This window comes from Cnephaeus nilssonii (genome assembly GCF_951640355.1).
Source record: "Cnephaeus nilssonii genome assembly, chromosome: 1".
Classification (NCBI taxonomy): domain Eukaryota; kingdom Metazoa; phylum Chordata; class Mammalia; order Chiroptera; family Vespertilionidae; genus Cnephaeus; species Cnephaeus nilssonii.
In genome coordinates, this window is record NC_137072.1 from 50,718,758 (window position 1) to 50,734,888 (window position 16,131).

Below are 16,131 nucleotides of genomic sequence, written 5' to 3' on the forward strand. Positions count from 1 at the left end.
TATTCATGTTCTTTCATGTGGCTTTTTTTTTTTTCTGAAAAGAGGGTAAAGGAAAAGGTTATTTTTATAATTACACTAGTAGCCCATTTGCAGGAAGAATCCTGCAAGCAGCCGCTGCGGCCGCTTGCGCAGCCGCCACCGCCGCTGTTGCGGCCGCAGCACCTGCATCCACGCGCCGCTGCCTCCCGGGCTTTCCCTCTGGCAGCCACCTTGCTTTCCTCTTTTCCTCCCTCTTCCTTCTAAGTTGTCTTCAGTCTTCACTCCTCCCTCCCTCAGTGTATGCAAATTAACCGCCATCTTTGTTGGGTAATTTGCATACTCACCTTGATTGGATGGGGGCGTGGCTTTGGCTGGTGGGCATGGCCTTGGTGTAGCAAAGGTGTGGTCAATTTGCATATTACTATTTTATTAGGTAGGATTGAAAGAACAACTTTTCATTAATGCAGGATGCTTACGTGCCTTAAATGATTTAGGGGAAAACTGTGTCAAAGGGCATAAGAAGAATAACAACCTGAGTATTGACTGCAAACTGAAATTATAAATGACTGAAAACAATCTAAGTCAGTTAATACTGCCTGTTGCTCCTCAGAATGATATTAAATTTACCTATAAGTCTTTAAAATACATTTTTATTGATTTCAGAGAGGAAGGGAGAGAGATAGAAAGATAAAACATCAATGATAAGAGAGAATCATTGATTGGCTGCCTTCTGCAAGCCCCCTACTGGGGATCCAGCCTGCAACCTGAACATGTGCCCTGATAGGGGATCGAACCCTGATCTCCTGGAACATAGGTCGACACTCAACCACTCAGCCACGCAGGCCGGGCACCTATAAGTTTCTGAGGAGGTGGAGCTTGCTAGGTGAAATTAAAATAAACACACACAAAAATCATGATTATTAACAACTAGAGGCCTGATGCACAGATTCGTGCACTGGTGGGGTCCCTCGGCCTGGTCTGCAGGGATCTGGCCAAAATCGACTCTCTGACATCCCCCGAGGGGTCCCAGATTGTGAGAGGGAAGTTCTCAGGTGATGCACCCTGGAGTTGGGCTCCCTCCTCTCTGGTTCCTGGTGGGTCAAGAACCACCACTGCCAAGTCACCACAGCTTGGCAGCTCCTGCGTTGAGTATCTGCCCCTTGGTGGTCAGTGTGCATCATAGCTACCAGCTGGTCGGCTGGTTGGCTGGTAGCTTAGGCTTTTATATATATAGATAAGGCATAAAACAATAAAACTGAGGCAATTATCTGTATTACGAAATTATTATTTCTTTACTCTGGTATATTTTAATGGAAAAGTTTGGCATGTGTATTTAACTTATTTTTAAAAATCAATTTAGATAATTTTTCACTTTTGTAAAGTGAAAATAATCATATTAAATATTGCCAGTATTCATCCTTCATGCTAATAATGTTTATCTTGATATGATGCTTTAGAGTAGAAAAAGCATCTTGCGTAGTAGCTCATGCAGTCTTTACAATAGTCCTGTTACCATTCCCATGTTGCTCAAGGGAAATGTAATATTCCCAGAGGTTGATTTGACCAATGACTCTTAGCTGGGAAGTATCAATATCAAATGCATGTTGTCTGAATTCAATTTTCCTCTTTTTCCCCACTAATGCTTAATTGTTCCTTACCATTTGTGGCCCACATTAGTACCCTGTGAACTCATACAAGTTCCTGCATGTTATTTTAGTATAACCAAAGCAAAACCAAGTTAACAACAGGAACATTTATACAGATAAACATATCTGTTAGAGACAGTTAAACACAACCTGAAACAATAAAGTCCCCTTTACATGCTGAAACCACAGTGGCTGAGAAGCCAACCCTGCTCATTCAAATCAGAAAACAAACAAACAAACAAAAAACAGCATTTTAAGGGCAATCTATGATGCAAAGCATAGTTTTGCCTCCAAACAATGGGCAAACTGCATAACTACAAAGCAAAGTTTTCAATTTATTTCCTCTCCTACATGAAGATGCCATTTATAATAGTTTCTTCACCATTAAGAAACTTTTTTTCAACTTCTCCTGAATTTTTCAAAAGGTAATATTCAATTTCATCAATCATCAGTATTTTGACACATTTTTTTTTATCTATCCTGAATCTTTTAAAAATTCTTTTTTGTTGTTGGAACATTTTAAAACAAATTCCAGAAAAATCATTTTTTCCCCTAAATATTTTAGTGTTCATCTTTAAAAGTAATAAAATAGCTTGGCGATGTGTCTCAGTGGTTGAGCATCCAGAGATTGCCGGGTTCAATTCCCAGTCAGGGCACATGCCCAGGTGTGGGCTCAATCCCCAGTGTGGGGCATGCAGGGGGCAGCTGATCAATGATTCTCTCTCATCATTGGTGTTCTCTCTCTCTCTCTCTCTCTCTCTCTCTCTCTCTCTCTCTCTCTCCCTCCCTCCCTCCCCCTTTCCTTCCTCTCTGAAATCAATTAAAATATTTTCAAACAATAAAGAGGAAGGAATAAACATACAGTGGAGAAAAGAAAGCTTCTTCAATAAATGGTGAGGGGAAAATTGGAAAACCATATGCAAAAGACTGAAACTAGACTACTGTTTGTCCCCATATATAAAAATTAATTCAAAATGAATCAAAGACCTAAATAGAAGACCTGAAACAATAAATTACAAATCTCAATACAGTAAGTCATTCTATAATGAACTGGGGAAAACTCCTTATAGCAGTAATAGTACCTAACAAGATGACTCTCAGATGTACTGTTAGCTGCATTAGTTAGCTTTCACTAGGTTATTCTATGCTAACAAACAATTCCAACCCTACACACACAGCACCATGCACAAAAAAGAAATTGGGAGACTCTAAGGGAATGGAAAAGCCTCTAGATTGTTCTCTGAGATATTTTCATCCAATTGAGTCACAGTTACCTACACAGGTTGTCTCAATAGGTGTGGTGGTCATATCTTTTCATACAGTTTTTGCCTTGGGGCTGAGTCTGTGGAGGGATGTGAGCATATGTCGTATGATTTTGGATTCTTGTCTTTTTATTGTGGTGCCTCCCTTTCCTCTTCAGGATGAAGGTAGTATTTGGAATCCCTCTAATACTAAGAATGCTGCATGGAATTTCAAACTTACAGAATTTAGCCACCAGGCTCTGTTGTAACATTGGGCATAAGCAATTTATATAATGACCAAGAGTGTTGATAAAATCAGATGTAGTCACAGAATCTATGGCAATATCATCTTTGATAAACACAAGAGAGTAGTAAAGATAAAAAATAGATTGCTATTTCTTACTCAGAGCTGGCAATACACATGTGGAAACGTTCTCAACATCACCTTGTTAGGTGTTAGGATTACAGGAAGTTTTCTAGTTTGATCCGAAATCGTTATGCCTAGTGAGACACTACACTTTGCTGCCCTGGGTCTTTTTCTTTGCCTGCTCCTCAGCTTTCAGTTGTATTCACTCTTTTCCTTAGAATTCTCATCTATGGTGCTATTAAACCAGGGGGCCATTAGGCTGAGGTGGCTGCAATGCTGTGGGCCTATGGAAGCAAGCCAAAATTTAAGGTTGCAAAAGCAAAACCACAGGACAACCAATGACAAACAGCTAACTAGGCTTTAAGCTTATAGCCAATCAAATAATGTCCTTGCTTTGCTTCCACACCATTCTATGTAATAAAAGCATAATATGCAAATCGACCGAATAGCAGAACGACAGGTCGCTATGACGCGCACTGACCACCAGGGGCAGATGCTCAATGCAGGAGCTGCCCCCTGGTGGTCAGTGCGCTCCCACAGGGGGAGCGCCGCTCAGCCAGAAGCCCGGCTGATGGCTGGTGAGTGCAGCCGCGGTTATGGGAGCCTCTCCCACCTCCGCTGCAGGTGGGTGGTAAGGAGCAAGGGGTCTAGGACTGAGAGAACCCCAGACTGCAAGAGGGATGTCTGACTGCCAGCAGGTGGACATCCCCTGAGGGGTCCCAGACTGTGAGAGGGTACAGGCCTGGCTGAGGGACCCCCGCCCAGTGCATAAGCGTGTATAAGTCTCTTCCCCAGGCCCATCAGCAGAGCACTCCAGTTTGGCACTGCCTGATTGAGATCAGTATTTATTCTAAGAAACTCTTAAAATTTTTATTATCCCTCAGTTCCTCTTTTAATAATTCTGACATCATCCCTTACCTTTGTTAGGAATACTCCTTCAGATATATCTTTGAAACACTTTCCTTTCATAAACTCCTGACCTTATTGCCAATGTACCTATTATAAAATTCCACTTGGATTTTTATAATGTCAACTTACAGTGCATATCTCATAACTTTCCTGACTTACCGCTTCCTCTTTCTTCTCCCCCATCCATCCACATTTACCCTCTTGGTTTCCCTATTTCTATAGATACTATGTTATACCCCCAGATCATGGATGTAAAAAAACTGGATATTTTCTTTGATGCAATCTTTCACTTACCCATGTCCACCCCCTATGCCTTCCTAAATGTCATACCCAGTCAATTATCAGATATCAATGATTCTTCCTTTAAGATGTTTTATATCCTTCTCTTGGTTTCATCATTACACTGGTTTCAGGCTTTATACCCAAATGACATACACCATTTTTACCAGCCTTCCAAATTTTCCCTATTGTGATTTGCATCATACCTGATGCTATATTAATATCCTAAAATTGAGGATCACTGTATTTTCCCCTTCTCAGATATATTAGTTGGTTTCTTAGTCCCTCAGGGTAAAGTCTGCTATCTTTCTCCAAGTATTTAGGGTATTGACTTACTGTGATGGTTAAGATTGGGTTCAGCTGCAAGTGACAGATAATCCAAAATAAAAGTGGCTCAAACAAAACAGATGTAAAAGTTCAGAGAGATCTAGGGTAGGTTTGATATTCTATAGTATCAAAGATGCTTGATCCTTCTATCTTGTTATTCCTTTGTGTGTGGCCTACATTCCCAATGTCATTTCTTGTCAGCAAGTACCTGCCACTGCTGCTTATACCTTTTAGTCAAAACTTAACACTATGGCTAAATGTACTTATATTCTGACTAGAGGCCCAGTGCACAAAATTTGTCCATGGGGGGTGGAGGGGTGTGTGTCCCTCAGCCCAGCCTACACCCTCCCCAATCTGGGACCCCTCGAGGGATGTCCAACTGCCCATTTAGGCCCGATCCTACCCACCAGGATCAGGCCTAAATGGGCAGTCTGACATCCCTCTCATAATCCAGGACTGCTGGCTCCCAACTGCTCGCCTGCCTGCCTTCCTGATTGCCCCTAACCGCTTCTGCCTGCCAGCCTGATCACCCCCTAACCACTCCCCTGCCAGCCTGAATGATGCCTAACTGCTCCCCCTGCCAGCCAGATTGCCCCTAACTGCCCTCCCCTGCAGGCCTGGTCACCCCTAAATGCCCTCCCCTGCAGCCCTGGTCACCCCTAACTGCCCTCCCCTGCAAGTTTGGTCACCCCTAACTGCCCTCCCCTGCCAGCCTCATTGCCCCTAACTGCTCTCCCCTGCTGGTCTGGTTCCCCCCAACTGCCCTCCCCTGCAGGCCTGGGTACCCCCCAACTGCTCTTCCCTGCAGGCTTGATTGCCCCCAACTGCCCTCCCCTGCAGGCCTGGGTCCCCCCAACTGCCCTCCACTGCAGGCCTGGTCCTCCCCAACTTCCCTCCCTTGCAGGCCTGGTCCCCCCCAACTGCTCTCCCCTGCAGGCCTGGGTACCCCCCAACTGCTCTTCCCTGCAGGCTTGATTGCCCCCAACTGCCCTCCCCTGCAGGCCTGAGTCCCCCCAACTGCCCTCCCCTGCAGGCCTGGTCCCCCCAACTGCCCTCCCTTGCAGGCCTGGTCCCCCCCAACTGCTCTCCCCTGCAGGCCTGGGTACCCCCCAACTGCTCTTCCCTGCAGGCTTGATTGCCCCCAACTGCCCTCCCTTGCAGGCCTGGTCCCTCCCAACTTCCCTCCCCTGTTGGCCTGATTGCCCACAACTGCCCTCCCTTGCAGGCCTGGTCCCTCCCCTGCTGGCCATCTTGTGGAAGCCATCTTGTGTCCACATGGGGGCATCCATCTTGTGTCTTGGAGTGACAGTCAATTTGCATATTACTCTTTTATTAGATAGGCTAGAGGCCTGGTGCACGGGTGGGGGCTGGCTGGTTTGCCCTGAAGGGTGTCCTGGATCAGGGTGGGGGTTCCCTTGGGGTGTGGGGCGGCCTGGGCGAGGGGCCTGTGGTGGTTTGCAGGCCAGCCACGCTCCCCGGCAACCCAAGCGGAGGCCCTGGTATCTGGGATTTATTTATCTTCTATAATTGAAACTTTGTAGCCTTGAGCGGAGGCCAGGGCAGGCCAGGGTGGGTGGGAAGCTTGGCTTCCTCCATCACCAGGGGCAACCCAAGCCTCCTGCTTGCTCCAGCTCCATGGCCGCAGTCATCTTGGTTGGGTTAATTTGCATAGTCACTCCTGATTGGCTGGTGGGTGTGGCTGGTGGGCGTAGCAGAGGTACAGTCAATTTGCATGTTTCTCTTTTATTATATAGGATGACCAAGTGTCCCACTAAAAATTAGAAGTTCTATTACTGAGGGAATGGGAAAATAGACTTAGGATTATAATCAGGAATCTCTGCCACACTTACTTTCTAGCAGCATCTTCCTTAAACCAACCTGCCATTCTAGAAAAACTCTCTCCTAGTCGATTTAAACATAAATTCTCCCAAAGAACTCCAACCCCCAGCTGTTTCTGTCCTTTAAACTAGAAGAACAGTATATTTGGCAGCCAATCAGGTACTTATTTTGTAACAGCCCTTATTAATGTGGTCATTTTTTAAATTTATCTTTATTGTTGACAGTATTATGGAGGCTCCCCTCCTTTCCCCCATTGACTCCCTCCACCCCACTCCTGCCCCCCAATAATGTGGTATCAATGATTAAAGCATTGTTTAAATTTTCTTGGTCTAATCCTCTCAGCCAGTTTGTACAAAAGTATAACATATCACATATGTACAGTACATAATACTTGATCATGATGATAAACAACTATGTTACTGGTTTATGTACTTAATATATATTGTATCATTATTTTAGTGTGCTCTTTTTACTTATGAAAAAACTCTGCTGTCAAAGAGTATGCCCTGTTACACCAACAGCAGCCTCATACATCTCATGTTTACTCCCTCTCTTGATTACATCATTTTCTCTCGTGCTTGATTTAAGCTCCTGTTGTTTTGTACAGTAACATGCTGTAGCCTAGGAGCAACAGGCTGCATTGTATAGCCAAGCTATGTAGCAGGCTATATAATCCAGATTTGTGTATATGCACTCTATGATGTTTGCACAAGGACGAAACCCCCAAAGGAGCATTTCTCAGAGCATATCCTTGACTGTATTAAGGAGCTAGTTGGGCATGACACTGAACAATAAGAATTATATAGCTCGGGCTCTCTATATATTGTATACATAAATGCAAGTACAGGAGAGTTAGCATAAATGCAAGTACAGGAGAAATAAGCCAAGAACATTAACATATGTTCCCCTTACCTTTTCAGAGCAGCAAAGAGTAATCTTACAACTGCTGTGAAAAGTGGGGAAACTGATACTGTCCTTTTCTTCAAAGAAAAACTCTTCAATGTATTAAATCAATTTGGGGATTTTAGTTTGTATGTTGGATGACTTGGTCATGTTTACTTTGGGCAGGTTTCAGGCTTGCTGCTTTCATGTCAAAGGAAGACGAAAAAAGCTTCAGGAATCGGATACGAAAAAAGTTTCAGGAATCGGATACTTTATTTTATCCCAGTATCCAATGCATAAGATAATAGCAATTATCCATGAGTACTTATTATGTGACAAAACATGCTAGAGTGTACACTGCATAACTCTCAACAACCACATGAACACAGGTGTGACTCTTTTTGCAGAAGAGGAACTGGAAGCTCCAGAAGGTTATTAACTAAGATGACACAATAGAAAGGAAGCAGAGCAGAATTCACATCTACCTGCTTCTGAGCTCATTCCCTTAACTGCTAATCAGGGATGCAACAGCGAATTCCTTTAGTCTGGCCTCATAGTAAAGAGTACATCTATATACTGTATATAAAACGTTATGACTGAATAACCGGAACTACTGGAACGATGGGTCGACCAGTCACTATGACGTGCACCGACCACCAGGGGGCAGACGCTCAACGCAGGAGGTGCCTCTTGGTGGTCAGCCGGCTCCCACAACCTCCCCCCGCCCCCCAAGGGGAGGGACTGAGGAAGGTTGGCTGGCCAGGCCCCTGATTGGGGCCATGGAGAGGGGGGGGGGTCACATTGAAACCCAGTCCAAAGTACTTAAAAGTACTTTTTTGCCCAGCTGGCATGGCTCAGTAGTTGAGCATCAATCTATGATCCAGGAGGTCATGGTTGGATTCTGGGTCAGGGCACATGCCCAGTTGCAAGCTTGATCCTCAGTGGGGGACATTCAGGAGGCAGCTGATCAATTATTCTCCCATCATTGATGTTTCTATCTCTCTCTCCCTCTATCTTCCTCTCTGAAATCAATAAAAATATATTTTAAAAAACGAAAGAGTAGTTTTCCATAAAGTTTCTTCATGTCAGAAATATGTTAAGTGTAATACACTTATACACTATTAAGCACTACAAATGTGAAAGATTAGATCACTACTATCTCCAAGCAGCTGGGGATATACACGGGTGGTATTAATCTATTTGTTGGAAGACTAAGTAACAGGCATTTTGATAGTACTGTGCATACAATACAATTTTTTAAACCCACCATTTTCAGTTGTTTACACAGACCATCTGTAACTGCCTGTGAATCATGTTAGGAGTTATCCAATGACATTTATATAACATTTGTCTTGTAGCAAAATGTGTAGTATAGAAAAATGGACACGTAATAGCTTTAAGGTATCACTAAATCAACTTTAGACACCAGATTATAGGTGCAACCCACTGATGTGTAGTCTCCAGGTAAATATAGTTTATGATTTGATTAAAGAAAATAATAGCAGCTCACTCCAAGCCCTCCGTGCACAGACCAAAAGGTCTTTTGCATCCAGCGAGGCGACTTTGCTACACCATTTGTTCCCGTGCAATGATTCCGTGCGGAGTTTCAAAAGTGGTGAGAAGGGAAGAGGTAGGAGATACCGCTGCAAAGCAAGTGGGGGCACAGGGTCCCCATCAGTCGGTGGCTGGGGACTCGCCGCGGTCAAGTAACGCAAAATCTTTATGGAGGCTGTGGTTCGCGGAGGAGGCGGGACGCATTAGCGCTGTCGGTCAAACCTAAGGGATGGATGATAGTAGGGTGGGGAGGAGGGTGCCCCGGAAGAAGGATGTATGCCAGCGGGTCTCCGCCGGCGACGCGCTGGGGTGTGCGGGGTGGGGAACAGGAAGGAGGGCGCCTTAGACCCGAAGGCAACTTCACGCAGTCGCCAGAACCCGGCTAGGCCACCAGGGGGCGCTACTGCGTGCTCCTCCCCAAAGCCGCTCAGCGCCTCCTCCCAGACACGTGACCACAATCGCAGGCTGTCCTCGTTCCCGCAGCGTAGCTCGCTCCGTTTCTTCCTCCCGCCGCCGTGCCCTTCTTTTCCCCGGTTCCCATCCCTCCCTTCTCCCCCCTCCTTTCCCACGTCCCAATAGCGGGTCGAGCTGCGAAGCGCCCGCCCCGCCACCCTTTTCTGCGCTTGCTCATTGGCGGAAGCCTCAAGGACGCGTCCCGAGGGCGGGAGGCGGCCATTGGTGGGATGAGCAATCCGAGTTCCCGGATGAGGGAACATTCTGCAGTATAAAGGGAGCGGGGAAGGCGGGAGACAGCGCAGTTTGAATCGCGGTGCGAGGGAGTAGGCGGTGGGATCTCGCCGGGTGTCTGACTACTCCTTTCTCTGCCTTGCTCGCTTGGGCTTCAGCAGAATTCGAAATGGTAAACTTCGCAGGGGCTCTGGAAGGCTCCGCGGGTTTTTTTTACCGGAGGAGAAGACCCGTAACACACGGAGATGGGGGTGAAGTGGCGGCGGTTGGGAACGCGCGGAGACAGTGTTTGGGAGAGCGGGGGGGAGGCGATTTGTCGGTGGCGAGCTGGCCGCCTCCGATCCCGCGGCGGGCGGCGACGGTTGAGTGGCGCGCGCAGCGCCGCTGGGGACCGGCGGGCGCGAACGGGCGGACGGAGGCGCGCGGCCGCGGCGGGCGCGCAGCGGGGGGCGTGCAGGCGGGATCGCCCTGGCGGCGCGCGGCGGGCCGGAGACCCTGGCGGGGCGTGGGGGCGCGCTCGAGCCGGGCCGCGCCGCGCCGCGGTGGGGGAGGGGCGCGCCGCCCCAGTAATCCTATGTTCTCCGTTCCTCCTTCGCTGGCGGGCGTGTGCGCGCCGTAGGCTGGCGGTAAGGCTGGGAAAGACTCCGGAAAGGCCAAGACAAAGGCGGTTTCCCGCTCGCAGAGAGCCGGCTTGCAGGTCAGTGGTGGTTCGGTGCAGTCTGGGGATCGTGGCGTTTTCTTAATCCTTTCCTTGTTGATCGTTGCTTTCTAGATGAGCGTGTTTCGTCTTTGCGTGGGTGATGCGGTGTCGCGACTTGTTTTGCGGATTCGACAAATATCGGGGCGGGGGGGGGCGATCACGTGTGTCAATAACGGGGGGCCCGTTGCTGCACCAGCGTCCTTGCTCCTGGCTTTGGCGCGCGTTTGATTTCGATCATCTTTGATTCATACCTTTGTGCATTTGTTTTTGCTTAAAATTTTAAGTTTCCGGTGGGCCGTATTCATCGACACCTGAAATCTAGGACGACCAGTCATGGACGTGTAGGCGCCACTGCTGCTGTGTACAGCGCAGCCATTCTGGAGTACCTCACCGCAGAGGTAAATGTGGGTGTACGCCTATAATCTGGAAATGGTTTGCGGGGGGGGGGGGGGGGGGGGGAGCGGTAGGTGGCGAGAGGGAAGGAGGAAAGTGATGCAAGAAAACTCCCAGGCCCTAAACGCGGCGAGAAGCCTCTGGGAACGCTAGAGGGAGCTGGTGATCATTAAGGGATCCTACTGAGCTGGAGCTGCTCTTGGAAATAAAATTGCGTGCCCCCTTTATAGCTTATGCCATTTTGACATTCAGGTAGTGAAGGGGAGAGGAGGGAGCCAATTGCTAGATTTATGTTTATGAAGGTTTGTTCTGCCCTGGATCTTGGCCTAAAGAATAGTTGGAAGAAAATTGATTGGTCTTTGCCTTCTAGGTACTTGAATTGGCAGGAAATGCATCAAAAGACTTAAAGGTAAAGCGTATTACCCCTCGTCATTTGCAACTTGCTATTCGCGGAGATGAAGAATTGGATTCTCTCATCAAGGCTACAATTGCTGGTGGTGGTATGTGAATACTAAGATTTTTACTTCAAATTCCTTTAGAGAAAATAATTCTTAGCTTTTTAAAAATTCCCATTAGTAATTTCTAATCTAAAAGAGGACCCCTGAGCAGAATTTCACTGATGTGCGGTATGGTTCCATCATGAATATCGTTGTAGGGAATAACTTAATGAGTTTTTACTTTGCATACTTGACTGTCACATTGAAAGACATCAGCCAAGTTGAACAACTGTTAAATGTGTATTAAAAACTAGAATTAATCCCTGTCCCTCTCCTAGGTGTTATTCCACACATCCACAAGTCTCTGATTGGGAAGAAAGGACAACAGAAGACTGTCTAAAGGATGCCTGGATTTCATATTATCTCAGGACTCTAAATACTCTAACAGCTGTCCAGTGTTGGTGATTCCAGTGGACTGTATCTCTGTGAAAAACACAATTTTGCCTTTTTGTAATTCTATTTGAGCAAGTTGGAAGTTTAATTAGCTTTCCAACCAACCAAATTTCTGCATTCGAGTCTTAACCATATTTAAGTGTTACTGTGGCTTCAAAGAAGCTATTGATTCTGAAGTAGTGGGTTTTGATTGAGTTGACTGTTTTTAAAAAACTGTTTGGATTTTAATTGTGATGCAGAAGTTATAGTAACAAACATTTGGTTTTGTACAGACATTATTTCCACTCCGGTGGATAAGCTCAATAAAGGTCATATCCCAAACAAGTTGTGTTTTTAAATTTGCTTGATTGTAATAGAAACACCTTCCTTTTGAATAGGTATCTCATCCATCAGTAACCTAAGCATATATCTTCTCCAGAAATTAAACTTAATTTTCTATATAAACAGCAGGCCAAACTGTAAGTTAATATTGTGTAATTAGCTATTAAAGATTTTAAAACTTTGGCAGGAACTGGAATGGGACAAGTTTTTTAGGCTCTTGGTCCATCTCAGTTTTCATGTTGGCCAAGCTTGCTGTACGTGACAGCACTGCACTGGTGCAGTATTGCTGTGGTGGACTTGGGGAGGAGGAGGGGAGGTAGGCAAGTCCTGTATTTAGCTACCTCCACAAAAGGAACTTCCAGTTTAGACTTCAGATAATGTATTTGGTGCTGCACTGTATAGAAAGCTGAATTATTCGATACTTGGTAACATCTTTGGGGAATACTATTACATTTTACAGAAGAGAATCAGGATTTATTTGGAAGTCTTGTCTGAATTTTGGTATTTCCAACAAGGGTAACAATAGCTTGAGTGAACATTGTAAAAATGGTTATTTTGTGATTGGGTTGAGTGGGTTATTTTGACCTTTGGTTTCTGGCAAGTTGTCTTAACCTTTTAAAATTTGGGTCATGACTTTCCCAAACAATAAGTTTGCCCCCTCCCCCGGAGAAGAACATTTCGCTGGCAACGTCATGAAAACGAGATTAGGGAGGAAGCCCAAGTACTTTTCCTCTGGGACCGTAATACATTCCCATAAAGCTGTTTCCTCCTGTTTTGGGCATTAAAAAATTCGGGTTAAGACCAGAATAATTGCAATTGGCTTTGAACCTCATTGGTACCCTAAGAGACAACTGAACGGGATCTGGGTCAGGGGAAATGGTAGGTCGCTACAAGCCCTAGTTAGGTTCCAACCCTGCTCTGCTGTGCTCTCCACCTGCTCCGGAAGCGCTGCGTCAGGGCCTGACAGCCGGTCGTCACCTGACCGAACCCTCCCGAGGCTGCGGGGCCCGGAGGCGGGGCCCTCGACCTGGGAATTTTCTTGAAAACCATCCCCACCTCCCGTCCGTCCACCCCGTCGCCTAGCCGGCGGGCTGCGGCCAGCGGGGGAGGTCGGGGCGCGCGGCGCGGCCCATGCGGCGCCGTCCCAGCCTCGGCGGCCGCCTTCGCCCCCTCGGGGTGCTCGGCTTGGAGCTTGTGGGCGCCGCGCGCAGACCGCCGAGGGGGTTCGGCCGCCCAGGTCCGGCCGCCGGGAGCGGAGGCTCGCGCCCTAGCTGCCCGCGGGGGGCGGGGAGGCCGCCGCGCGGAGGCGGGGCTGCGAGCCCGCCAGTGCGCCCGGGCCGCCGCCGTCTGCGCTCCGCCCCGCACGCCCCCACCCGGCCGGCCTCGCCTCCTCGGCCGCCGCGGCGGCTTCCGCCCCGGTCAGCGCTCCCGGAGGAAACGGAAGAAGGCGCAGGCCAGCCATGGAGGGGAACCGGGATGAGGCGGAGAAATGTGTCGAGATCGCCCGGGAGGCCCTGAACGCCGGCGACCGCGAGAAGGCCCAGCGTTTCCTGCAGAAGGCCGAGAAGCTGTACCCGCTGCCCGCGGCCCGCGGTGAGGCCCTCGGCGCCCTCCCTCCCCTGCCCTCCCCTCCCCTCCGGCGGCCCCGACCGCGCCAGCCCGCCCCTGCCCCCAGCCTCGCCCGCACGGGCCCCGCGTCCGCCCGACCCTCGGGGGGACACCGGGAGGAGCACCCCGACACCCCTACCGCCGGGGCCCCAACCGCCCGGGGCTGGGCACTGGCTTGGGATGGGCTGCCGAGACTCCCTTGCACCAGCGGCCTGCGAGGTGCCCGCTCTCAGCTGACAGGCGAGAGTTGCAGGTTCCCCGGTCCGTTTCCGGAGATGTCTGGCTGCCATTCTACCAGGAGAATGTCCCTGGGAGACTGTCTGGTCCCGACCCAGCCTTACCGGACTGGGCTTCATTTCTAGGTGTGGGTTGTGCGGCCCTCTCTCCCTCCCCATCCTCACCCCAAAGAAGGCCTAGGCCCCCAGTGAAGTGCAAGGAACTGGGAACTCGAGTCGCTAGTGTACAAGTCTCAGGTTCCAGCATCTCTGGGTAAAACATTGTTCCCAAAGCAAACATTTCCGAACACCTGAGATGACAGTGCTTTTCCCTGGGAGGGAGTTACTTTAGGCGAGAGGAGCACAAATTTGACAAGAACGATACAGCGTCAGTAATGATTTGCAAAATAGCATTTGATTTGCTAACACCATAATTATCCACAAATTAGGCGGATCTCTAAGGAACAGAGTACTGGACTCTTGGTTGAATTCACCCTGTTCATGTCCTAGGCTTTACAGTACTAATAATAGCAATGTTTATTGAGCACATACAAAGTGCCAGACCATGTGCCTAGTGTTTTATATGAATTACTTCATTTATTCCTCAGAACAAGCCCATGTAGAGGTACAGGATTCATTTGAACAGGTTTACCCATATGGAAACACTGTCTTTTGGATGGATGGATGGATTCATTTGAACAGGTTTACCCATATGGAAACACTGTCTTTTGGATGGATGGATGGATGGATGGGTGAATGAATAAATGAATGAATGAGAATATCTACACAAGGCTACGTAGTAATTAGTAGCAAAGTCAGACTAGTACTTGTGCTTTCTAGCTCCGACCGCGCCAGCCCGCCCCTGGCCTTTAACCACTACACTATAGTGCCTTGCAATCGATACTAATAAAAAGGTAATATGCAAATTGGTCACGATGCCCTCACAGTAACAACCGAACAGGAGGCTGCGTGGGGCGACCAGGCCAGCAGGGGGCAACTGGGGGTGACCAGGCCGGCAGGGGGGGGGGCAGTTGGTGGCAACCCGGTCGGCAGGGGGGCAGTTGGGGGCAACCAGGCCAGTAGGGGGGACAGTTAGGGGCGATCAGGCTGGCAGGCAGAGGCGGTTAGGGGTGATCAGGCTGGCAGAGGGGGCAGTTTGAGGCGATCAGGCAGGGAGGCAGGTGAGCTCTTAGGAGCCAGCGGGCCCAGATTGTGAGAGGGATGTCCCAGGGATCGGGCCGAAAGCGGCAGTCGGACATCCCCCGAGGGGTCCCAGATTGGAGAGGGTCCAGGCTGGGATGTAGGGACCCCCCCCCCCGTGCACGAATTTCATGCACCGGGCCTCTAGTCCTATCTAATAAAGAGGGAATATGCTAATTGACCATCACTCCATCACAAAGATAGCTGCACCCACAGCTGAGGCCAAGTTCCCATAAGGAGCCTTAACAAGCAATCAGCAGGGACCTGAGGCTATGCCCTCCTCCGCCCCCGTAGGGCTTCACAGGGGACCTCAGGCTGTGTCCCCCACCCAGCAGGGCTCGACAGGGGACCTCAAGGTGCGCTTCCTGTCCTGGTGCTGGGCTAGGGGACCTCAGGCTGCTCTCCCCCCCGCCCCCCCAGTGCCAGGCCGGAGGACCTCAGGCTCCTCTCCCCCCCCGCCCCCCCAGCGCCAGGCCGGAGGTCCTCAGGCTGCACTCCCCACCTGGTGGGGCTTGACAGGGGACTTCAGGCCGTGCCCCCCACCCAGCAGGGCTTGACGGGGGACCTCAAGGTGCATCCCCAGTGCTGGGTCAGGGGAACTCAGGCCACGCCCCCGCCCAGCGGGGCTTGATGGGGGACCTGAGGCTGCTCCCCCCTCCCGGTGCTGGGCTGGGGGACCTGAGGCTGCGTCCCCCCACGTGGTGGGGCTTGACAGGGGATCTCAGGCCATGCCCCCCACCCAGCGGGGCTTGACGGGGGATCTCAGGCTGTGTCCCCCACCCGGCGGGGCTTGACGAGGGATCTTAGGCTGTGTCCCCCACCTGGCGGGGCTTGACAGAGGACCTCAAGGCATGCCCCCTGCCCCGGTCTGGGCTGGGGGACCTCAGGCCATGCCCCCTGTCCTAGTGCTAGGCCAGGGGACCTGAGACTACGTCCCCACCCCAGCAGGGCTTGACAAGGATGGGACTGGCCAGGTCTGGATGTAGCCCAATGGGGGAGGGGGGCAGGCCAGGTCTGGGGCTCACGTGATTTTGAGGTGCATGTGGGTGGGCGGGGACTTGACTCTGGGTCCCGTAGTGTGCCCCAGACTCTGA

The 16,131-nt window shown here is 49.6% G+C and overlaps 2 protein-coding genes across 4 annotated transcripts in view; both read left to right on the forward strand.

Annotated features, from left to right (window-relative positions):
• Positions 1 to 9,723: 9,723 nt before the first annotated feature.
• H2AZ1 (H2A.Z variant histone 1) lies at positions 9,724 to 12,017 on the forward strand. The gene is made up of 5 exons (XM_079772751.1): positions 9,724 to 9,882; positions 10,330 to 10,407; positions 10,695 to 10,808; positions 11,174 to 11,303; positions 11,579 to 12,017. The coding sequence occupies exons 1-5, from the start codon at positions 9,880 to 9,882 to the stop codon at positions 11,638 to 11,640; spliced, it is 387 nt and encodes a 128-aa protein (XP_079628877.1). The 5' UTR covers positions 9,724 to 9,879; the 3' UTR covers positions 11,641 to 12,017.
• Positions 12,018 to 13,067: 1,050 nt separating this feature from the next.
• The window catches only part of DNAJB14 (DnaJ heat shock protein family (Hsp40) member B14), a 40,506-nt gene continuing 37,442 nt past the window's right edge, over positions 13,068 to 16,131 (forward strand). Inside the window, exon 1 of one of the 3 annotated variants that reach the window (XM_079773197.1) lies at positions 13,068 to 13,607. In XM_079773197.1, the coding sequence (XP_079629323.1) occupies positions 13,504 to 13,607 (104 nt within the window). In that variant the 5' untranslated portion in view covers positions 13,068 to 13,503. The remainder of the gene's footprint in view (positions 13,608 to 16,131) is intronic. The other 2 variants (XM_079773196.1, XM_079773195.1) reach the window with 2 other exon arrangements.